The following is a 9,786-nucleotide window of genomic DNA, read 5'->3' as shown; positions in this document are numbered from 1 at the left end:
GTGGCTACTTCTTCAAATCATGCTGAGATCATTGCACTCCATGAAGCAAGTAGAGAATGTGTTTGGCTGAGATCAATGAGCCGACACATCTGTTCAAGCAGCGGGATTGACGAAAATACGGAGCCAACTATTCTATATGAAGATAATGCAGCATGTGTTGCTCAAACAAAGGACGGATATATTAAAAGCGATAGAACGAAGCATATTCATCCGAAGTTCTTCTCATACACTCAAGAGCTCGTGAAGAAGAAAGAGATTGAAGTAAGATATGTCCAATCATGCGACAATGCAGCTGGCCTCTTCACAAAATCACTTCCGACTTCGGTATTCAGAAAACACATCCACAACATTGGAATGCGTCATCAGAAGGATCTATGACTGCTCATTCGAGGGGGAGCTTACGTAGTTGTACTCTTTTACCTTACTATGGTTTTTCCCATAGGGTTTTCCTAGAAAGGTTTTTAACGAGGCAACAAAGACGTTAAGCAAGAGCGGATAGTGACACCGCCCCCCAAGGGGGAGTGTTACGATAGTCAAAAATAGGAGGAGGAGCCGTTTTCGTTGAAAATATAAAAGATGTGGGGCCCGCTGCACTATTTGCACAGTAAATTTCTTTTCTATATATATGATCGATTTTGATCATTTGAAAACGTATCATTCACTCTTCTCTTCCCTCTGTAATAATCTTTCTATCAGTGTTATAAATTCTACGGGTATAAATTTTGCCCTTATTTAAATTCTCGCGATACAATAAAATTCCAGTTCTTTTCGTAACAATAACTTATATCTTCAAGAATGTATAAATGTATATAGAAGTATTAAACCACTACTCGACTTGTAAACTATGCAAATAAAAGCGGTGATGTAACTCGGGCTTATAAAGCATTCAAATCGATTGAATCACCTCTCAATTTTTGTTGACTTTCTAAGCGCATTGGGTTTATCTTTATTTTATTTTCCAGTACTGCATTTAAGTATTCGCAAACGAAGTTGGAACGTTAGAGTAGTGAGACTATTTGTAGTTTTTGTGTGTATGGTATACGTGGAGTTGATGTGTTATTACGAAATGTTTCTATTGGCTTTTAAGTTTTTTCATTTATTGACATGTTACCTCTTTAGAAATTTTAAAAGCTGAACGGAGAGAGCGAGAGAGCCTTGTGTTATTATTGTGTTGGATTTTTTATTTTAATACCGTATGGAATGGTGTGGAATTGGAGATGGTACACTATAGTTTTGTTTATATTATACACATGAAAACAATAAAATTGTCGTTTTTTGTTTCTCCAAAAGAAAAATCAATTGGAATGTGTTCGTACGTAACGTATGTGGCCGGTGATAAATCTCTACTATATGTGGATGGTCTTAGTGCCGCGTAACTCGAGAACATTACAGAACATTCTATACGTCAAAATCAGGTTATGATAACACTGCTACATACTATTAATCTATCAAAATATCTTAAATTATATTTATTTGGATTAGTAAGTTTTCCAATTGTAAAATCATCAACGAGTATAATCACACGACACACCATTATTCAAGATTAAATAAACTGAACCAAATAGTATTAGATTAGAACTAGACGAGTCATTAGCTTTAAATATTTTCATTGACAATTAGATATATGTCATAGTTGACGAATAAATTCTATAAAAAACAATGAGAGAAATGTCGTGTTTTAATGACTTTTCTTCTAGAAACGTCATTCTGAAAGAAGAAAAAATCGATTGTCATTTTCATAACCATCTTCTCCGAAGTTTCCCGCTTCAATCGTTTCCGTCTACAAGTACACCTTCCCCGTCCGTGTGTGTGTATGAAGAGTCTATAGAGCTTGAAACATTATTCAGAAACAGAGTACCCATATTTTCACCAACCCTAACCAAAAGGTCTAAAACTATCAGAAACAGAAACACCGAGAGATATGGATTGTTCATTCATAAGCATAAACGATCTCCAAAGAATGTTCCACAAGCTCGACAAGAACCAAGACGGTCTCGTGACCCTCGACGAGCTTCATTGGATACTAGAGAGACTCGGTTGGTCCGAACACACTCCCGAAGAACTCGAACTGTTCGTTGGAAAACAGAGTCTCGACTTAGACGAGTTCCTTCGGTTCTACGACGACGCCGTTTCAGATAGGAAGGAAACAAAGAACGATAGTGTTGTTGATAATGATGATGCGATTGTGGGGGCGTTTAATGTGTTTGACGTGAACGGAGATGGTTATATTTCGTCGGAGGAGCTTCGAACGGTGTTGGAACGGCTCGGATTCGAGGAGGAGACAAAGAGTTGGGATTGTGGGAGGATGATTCGAGCCCATGACAAGAATCTTGATGGTGTTATTGATTTTGAAGAGTTCAAGAACATGATGTTGCATGTCCAATGATGCTTGCATATGTGTATATTGTCCGGTGACATGTTTTATGTGCTGTGTGTAAACTCCTTAAAGTAAGTATATATGCTTATGTGTTATGTGTTAATGTAAAAACATATACATCTCTGTTACTTTTTTGCATAATCACACTACAAGAAAAATGAGTTTTAATAGCGGACGAATAACGCTATATAACGATACTATAGCGGCTTTTGAAGCGCTGTATCATCGCCCGTCATAATAGGTAAAGGACATTACATAGCGGTTTTATGCTCTGCTATCTTTTCTTCCGATACGATAGCGCTTTTTTGTATGCAATTAAATATTCTTTAATAGCGTGTTTTTATTGTTATTATTACATTATTGAAAAATTAAAAAAAAAAATAGAAAAAACTATTTTAAATATTTTAAATTGAATTATTCATAAACTAAAAACGGTTTACATATAAAAAAATAAACCAAAACTAAACCAAGCTTAGACCTAAACCAAGCTTAGACCTAAACATATTTGCTAACTAAACCTAATAACAAAACCACGCCGCTTTCAAGCTTCTTAGCTCCGCCGCCGTCAACCACCATTTGCTGTGACAACCAAGCCCTCGCGTCTCTCTCTTCTTTCCTTCGACGTTGGAGATGACGACGGAATCACCATGGCTCTTCCCACTCACTGTCGTCGAGCTCGTCTTCGGCTCACCACTGCCAAGCTCATCCCATACACCACCGTCAAGTTCGTCTCCGGCTTATCTATCCTCTCCGCGCACCTTTGTCTCAAGCTTCAAGATTTTCTATTCACTGACCATACTCCACCAACTATAGACAGCAAGCTCTCCAACTAATAAAGAAAAAATAAAACGATTTAATCAGTTCTAAACCCTAGAAATCGATTTCAGATCTATATTGATTTCTACCTGTTTCTGGATCGATGAAGCAGAAGCAATGGAGAAGCAACGTATTGAAGTTTCTGTGTGGATTGAAGACCTTCGCGACACTTCTTGAGCAAGCTCTCCTACACTTGGATTTCCAGATCTCGACCATGTTGTCTTCTCATCCTTCCTTCTTCGGAGTCCACCGCTATTCGAACAAGAGGAATAAGAAGAGACGGTGGTGGTGGTGGTTTAAAGAATAAGAAAGAAATATGTGCAGAGATACATAAAAGAAGAAGAGATATGTTGATGGCGTAGGGAAGAAGAACAAAATAGAAAGAAAAGAAAAAAAATCTGAGGCAGAAATAAATTAGAAAAATTGATTAATTAACTGTGGCCGTTGGATCAACATTTATCAAAGGCTGAAAGTAGCGATCTTTGTCACCCCACACTGACCAATCAGAAAACGGTTAGTGGATCCCTAACTTTAGATCCAAAAGAAGATCGTGTGGTTCGTATATAACCATTAGTCCAAGTCCAAAATTTTTAAACTGTAATATGAAATTTGTTTAAAGGTTTAAAGTAAAAGAGTAAAAGTAAATGAAATTAGTTTAAAGGTTTAAATGTTTGAGTATAGGGTTTGAAAAGTTTGTCTTTAGATTTTAGATTTAAAGTTTGAGTTTGGAATAAAGGTTTGAGTATAGGGTTTGAGGATTAAAGGTTTAGACTATTGATTTAATATTAATTTTTGAAAAAGAAATAATTTTTGAATTTTTATTTAGTGTTGATATTTTTTTTAATTACTTTATATTTAAAATTTTGAGTTTAGAATAAATGTATGAGTATATGGTTTAAAAGTTAAAGGTTTGGGATATTGATTTTAAGATTTGAGATAAATTTTTGGAAATGATTAATTTTTGAGTTTATATCTAACATTTGAAGTTAAATTTAAGATTTGATGTTAAAATAGAGTTTAAAAAACTAACGGGTATGTCAACTATAGCACAATCGTAAAAAACGCTATTCTGCTATTAAAACTCATTTTTCTTGTAGTGTCATATGTTAAGTATAGCCTGCATGGTTGTGATTAAGTTGTAAGCAAGACTTGCGAATGTGCTGTAACATTCTATCCGGGGTTCGAGCCTTCATTAAGACAGAAGCATAGCCATGTAGAAAGTTTGACTTTGTCTTTGACTTATAGAGTTCGGTAATAGATGATCCGGTTATCTTATGACATTAGTTGGAAAACACTCTAAATTTGGGTCATGGAATATAGTAGTTAACCTATTCTATAGCGCTAGATACGTTTTTCGGAACTAATTAGATCAACCAATAAGGTATACAAAAAAATGTAAAGTATACCTTTCACAATTGTTAAAGAGGCAAGGACTTGGCATATCAACCGAACAAGTATGTATGGACTTGGCGTATAACATAATTTGAACAGCTGTTTCGTATGATTGTACTGGAATTTTTTTATAGCATGATTAACCTTGGTTTTTTAGCGGAGACTCTTAACTCATGATTTGACATTTTTTTTTTATACATTTCGGCTAAGAGACGGTTCTTAGAGCATGTCCAATGGTTAGAGCCCATGATGGATTCTAATGATTAGTTTAATAGTTAATTTAGTAGTTTGTGAAGTTTAGAACCCTTGCTTATGTAATTAAATTTGACATTGTCCAATGGAAGAACATTAAAGAAGTTCTTAAAAATTAAACTTTTTTTTAATTTTATTTTAGAAGTTAAATAATTGGATTTCATAAAATTTAAACAAATATGATATAAAAACCATCAATCTGTACATTATCACCGTAATCCTGAACATGAATCAATGTTGTTCCAAGCCAATACATTGTTAAGTAGGGACAAAGTATGAGTCTAAAACTAGTCAAAGTCTTCAGCTTTACGTACCTCAATGTTCTCAAGAAGGTCGTTAGTGAAGTTGGCTAACTTGTGAAACTCTTCCTCCTGCAAGACCAAACTGTTTTTCTTTTACATTTTTATGAAACTCTCGAACCCGAAACAGTAAAGAGATTTATGGGAAAGAGATTAGGAAGTAAATTACCTGTAATCGATAGGAGCAGGACCATGAGAAAAGAAGGAGAACAAACTAAATATGTGGGACTGGACTAGAACCAAGGAGAACAAACTGTCCACCCAACTCTAACGTTATGTATATAGCATGTCTGATTAGATGAACTCCTTTCTGTGGCACTAATCTTGTTATGCAACCAACCAAAGGCTTGGTTCGAGAAAGCGAGCGCTTTTAGCGCCAAGGCGCTAAGCGCCACAAAGCGAGGACCTCATCGCTTAGGGACCTCATTGCCAGGCGAGGTACATAAATCCTTCGCTTTCCCTCGTTTTTCATCGCTTTTGAGATTTTTCTAAAGTGCTAAAAACAGCGATTTGTTGTACCTGTAAAAAAAGTAGATTTTATTCAAATTTGTGAACTTAACAAAACTGTTTAAGAATGAATATTTAGTATATCTAAAAGTATATGCTCTTTTCACGTATTAAGCGTGTAGAGGAGAGTTTCCACAACCCCACTAACCTAGGATACAATCCCACTAACCCTACTTCTTCTCCTATATAATAACCCTCCTAACCTTAAGTTAAAATCATTAGCTTCTCTTCTCTTAAACACATGACAGTAGCTTATTATTTGCAAGGTTTTTAGCTCATTAGTAACCACAGTAGCTTCTTTTCATTCCTTGTTTGTATTATAGTTTCTTCTTCTTAAATCAGTAGCTTTTTCTTTAACATATAATTATATGATTGTGTCTTGTTAATCATAGCGTATTCTTAGTTCTTAAATCAGTAGCTTTTTTCTTAAATATAAGTATATGATCGTGTCTTGTTTATCATAGCGTCTTCTTGTTAAGTCAGTTTCTTTAATGCAAATTTATGATCGTTTTGTTTATATTCAATAGCTTCTTCTCATTTATGTTTGTTTATGTTGTAGTGATCATGTCTGACGCTGGAGCTGGAACATCTCGAGGAGGGTCCCAAGGAGGAGGGTCTCAAGGAGGAGGTTCTCAAGGAGGAGGACAAGCGGATCCGGGAAGGAAGTATGGAATCATGGTTAACAACAACATCAACCACTGGAAGTGTATCTTCTGCAACAAGGTGTTAACTGCTGGAGTTTCACGGTTGAAACAACACCTTGTTAGCGGGCACAAGAATGCAAAGAAGTGTCCTGTCTGTCCAGAACATGTCAGAGCTGAGCTGGGGAACTACATGGCCGTAAGAGCTGCAGAAAGAGCTGCTCAGTCAATGAGGTACGAAGCTGCGGTGAATGAAGATGATGTCGAAGACGTGGATGGTGATCAGCCAGTACGAAAGGCTGCCAAGAGGAAGAACCGTGGTCCTTTGGACAAGTTCGTGATGTCATTGCCTCCAGACATCCTGAAAGGAAGAAAGGATATGAAAGCGGTGTTTGGAGCTTGTGACAAGGAGTTAAGAGACAAAGTGTGTGGAGGCATAGCAAGGTGGTTTTACGATGTTGAGATTGCTTTCAATGCTGCCTTACATTACAGTTTTAAGGAGATGACAGAGCTGACTGGGCAGTATGGGATGGGGTTAAAGCCTCCTTCGATGTATGAGCTCCGGTTCTCTCTGCTTCAAAAGGAAGTAGCCAATGTTCAAGCTGAGCTGGTTCCTAACAGAGAGGAGTGGGCAGTGAAAGGATGCTCGATCATGTCTGATGGATGGCGCGATTCGGTAGTGCAGAAAGACATAGTGAACTTTCTGGTTAACTCACCAAAAGGCTCTGTGTTCATCAGGTCAAAAGAAGTTTCTGAAGTCGTCAAAGATGCTACACTGCTGTTCAAGCTACTTGATGATATGGTTGAAGACATTGGAGAGAAGAATGTGGTTCAGGTTGTTACTGATAATGCCTCCAACTACGTGAAGGCTGAGAGACTTTTGGAAGCAAAACGTCCACATCTCTTTTGGACTCCTTGTGCTGCACACTGCCTTGAGTTGATGATGGAGGATATTGGCAAGATAGAGGCAGTGAAGAGTTCGATGAAGAAGTGCATGTTCATCAATGCTTACATCTATTGCCATGTCCCACTTGTGAACATGATGAGGAGGTTTACAAAGCAAAGGAACTTGCATAGGCCGGCTGTAACAAGATTCACAACATCTTTCATCACCATGTCTCAGTATCATCTTCAGCAAGCTAATTTGAAGAAGATGGTGACCTCGGAGGAATGGAACCAATCGAAATGGCCTAAGGAAGCAGGAGCAAGGAAGCTGAAGCAGTATATTCTTCAAGAGAGCTTCTGGAGGAACATTGCTTATGCGTTGAAGATAAGATGTCCGTTGGTGAAGGTGCTCCGGATGGTTGATGGTGAGAAGAAACCACTGATGGGGTACATCTACGCTGCTATGAATAGGGTGAAAGAAGCTATTGCTAAGAGCTTCAAAGGGAAGAAGGAGAAGTATGAGAAGGTGTTTGAGATGATAGACAAGCGATGGGACTGTCAGATTCATCAACCACTTCACGCTCCAGGTTACTTCCTCAATCCAGCTATTCATTATGCACATCCTGCTGATGTTTGTTGTGAGGAAGTTGAAACTGGACTGTACCAATGCATCACAAGGTTGGTTCGAGACATTGTGATTCAAGACCAAATCATGGTAGAGCTTGAAGTGTTTAAGAATGCCAGTGGACTCTTCGGTCTTCCCATGGCCATTAGGCATAGAGAGATGAAGTCGCCAGGTAAGAATTCTCTGTTTTCTGCTATCCATATTTTATTTTGAGCTTGAAGCGTTTAAGAATGGCCGTGTATTTTTTTGTGTGTTACTAGCTGAGTGGTGGTCAAGCTACGGGAGTTCAGCTCCTAATCTCAGAGATTTTGCTGTTAAGATCCTAAGCCTAACGTGTAGTGAAACAGGCTGTGAAAGAAACTGGGGAGTCTTTCAGCATGTAAGTCTTTTAGAATCTCTAGATTTACATGAACTGAATACTATATTCATATGTATGTTTGACTTAGTTTGATCATATGCAGCTTCATACCAAGAGAAGGAACATATTAGCTCAAAGCCGATTGAATGACATGGTGTTTGTCAAGTACAATCGTGCTTTGCAGCGGAGGATGAAGAGAAACGATGTAAAGGATCCAATTCTATTGGATGAAATAGATGATAGCAACTAATGGTTGACGGGAAATATGGATGGGAACTCCTCCAACGATGAAGATGATGATTTCGTCCATGATGATGAGGACCTGACTTGGAGTGTTGTAAGTGAAGCAGTAGGAGCTGAAGAACCAAACTACACTACTAGGGGAGCAAAGACTCCTACTTCAGCTAAGAACGACAAAGGAAAAGGAATAGCAAGCTCTTCAACTTATAAGAAACGCTATGGTCCATCACCTTCTCATTTGGAGTTGGTTGATGGAGAGAATGACATTGAAGGCAAGGAAGGTGTTGGCTACAACAGGGATTTGGAGTATGAGGATTCTGAATCAGAGTAGAGCTTTGTCTACTGCTGTTTTCATTTCCTTTTGAATTTGGTTTTTTAATTTGGTGTTTATATTTGGTATTTTCAGTTGTGTTTTGCTTTAAGAACCTTTGAATTTTATTATATGGATTTGGTTTTTTCAGTTGTGCTGCATGATATACGTATAGATGGTCTAGAGCTTACCTTTTTGTTGCCGGATACACGAAGCGCTCGCTTTGTGGCGCCATGGCGCTAGGCGCTAAGCGCCAGTCTCGTCGCTTCTTCTCGCCACACGCCTTTTCGAACCAAGACCAAAGGCCGTCTGGCTCTGCTGAAGAAAGTCCAAGCTACTTTCTAAGTGCGTATTTGTTTTCTTCTTTCCCTTGTAGATCCTTAGCGTTGAACTGAGCCTTAAGGAAAGGGTCCGTGGCGCGGGGTTCCACGAATCTGTGTCAATGCCGTTAAGGATCCCAATGAACTTCTTGGAGTTTGCATTGAGTGTTGAATGGAGTCCCTTTCCTCCCTAACAATACAAATAAACCGATTAAAAAATAAAAAGCTTTGTTTGATTAACCAAAAAGAGATTCTTGTACCTCATATGTTCGAACTTCTTGTGCGTAAGTGGGGGACACAGTTGTCACAATGTTTGAGAAAATGATAGCACCCTGAAACAAAGAGATAAGAGGTGAGTAACAGGAACATCTTAACAAGATTCGTTTATGTTAAGACTTGTAATCCATTTACCTTAACATGATTGACTCTATCTCCAGATGAGTGATCATTGTCCATTGGAGGCCCCTTATTATCAAACGGTGGAAACCACATCCGTTTGAAGTGACGAGGATCCCTCTATCTCTCCGCATCATAATCCACATAACTAAGATCAGAACTTACATCTAATGCAAAATTGCTGAAACAGACAAAATTAAGAGGGAAGAAAAATCAGACCTTTGAGAACATAAAGGAGAAAGCTTGGGAGAATCCAAAGAGCGAGCAACGAGCTAGACAAGACAAAAGACTTGTAGATAATATCAAAAGATTCCGAAACCGAAAACTCCCTGCAAACATGCAGATAAGGGTTATGAACAATCTTAGAT

At 38.0% G+C, this 9,786-nt stretch overlaps 2 protein-coding genes and 1 pseudogene across 3 annotated transcripts; 2 read left to right on the top strand and 1 right to left on the bottom strand.

The window, feature by feature from the left end:
• The first annotated feature begins 1,744 nt into the window (after positions 1 to 1,744).
• Positions 1,745 to 4,426, top strand: LOC106292783 (probable calcium-binding protein CML44). 2 transcript variants are annotated; one of them, XM_013728439.1, is made up of 2 exons: positions 1,745 to 2,518; positions 4,293 to 4,426. In XM_013728439.1, exon 1 carries the CDS (start codon positions 1,922 to 1,924, stop codon positions 2,384 to 2,386), a length of 465 nt encoding a protein of 154 aa, XP_013583893.1. In that variant the 5' UTR covers positions 1,745 to 1,921; the 3' UTR covers positions 2,387 to 2,518; positions 4,293 to 4,426. The 2 variants fall into 2 exon arrangements, with proteins under 2 accessions (XP_013583893.1, XP_013583892.1); XM_013728438.1 differs by having other exon boundaries at positions 1,746 to 2,521; positions 4,296 to 4,426.
• Positions 4,427 to 7,323: 2,897 nt separating this feature from the next.
• On the top strand, positions 7,324 to 8,723 carry LOC106344508 (annotated as a pseudogene).
• A 203-nt stretch (positions 8,724 to 8,926) lies between these two features.
• On the bottom strand, positions 8,927 to 9,533 carry LOC106294328 (probable starch synthase 4, chloroplastic/amyloplastic). The gene is made up of 3 exons (XM_013729885.1): positions 9,434 to 9,533; positions 9,283 to 9,354; positions 8,927 to 9,212 (listed from the first exon to the last, which is right to left on the bottom strand). Exons 1-3 carry the CDS (start codon positions 9,512 to 9,514, stop codon positions 8,949 to 8,951), a joined length of 417 nt encoding a protein of 138 aa, XP_013585339.1. The 5' UTR covers positions 9,515 to 9,533; the 3' UTR covers positions 8,927 to 8,948.
• Between the last annotated feature and the right edge of the window lie 253 nt (positions 9,534 to 9,786).

The sequence above is a fragment of the Brassica oleracea genome, chromosome C5, assembly GCF_000695525.1.
Source record: "Brassica oleracea var. oleracea cultivar TO1000 chromosome C5, BOL, whole genome shotgun sequence".
Classification (NCBI taxonomy): domain Eukaryota; kingdom Viridiplantae; phylum Streptophyta; class Magnoliopsida; order Brassicales; family Brassicaceae; genus Brassica; species Brassica oleracea.
This window is presented reverse-complemented; position numbering and strand designations above follow the sequence as displayed.

Excerpts from the sequence above, each read along its gene's own strand:
- LOC106294328 (XM_013729885.1), bottom strand. The coding sequence starts at position 9,514 with ATGTGGTTTCCACCGTTTGATAATAAGGGGCCTCCAATGGACAATGAT. Across the intron at positions 9,355-9,433 it reads ATAGAGTCAATCATGTTAAG|GGTGCTATCATTTTCTCAAA; the intron begins GTAAATGGATTA and ends TCTTTGTTTCAG. Across the intron at positions 9,213-9,282 it reads AAGAAGTTCGAACATATGAG|GGAGGAAAGGGACTCCATTC; the intron begins GTACAAGAATCT and ends TTGTATTGTTAG.
- LOC106292783 (XM_013728439.1), top strand. The coding sequence starts at position 1,922 with ATGGATTGTTCATTCATAAGCATAAACGATCTCCAAAGAATGTTCCAC.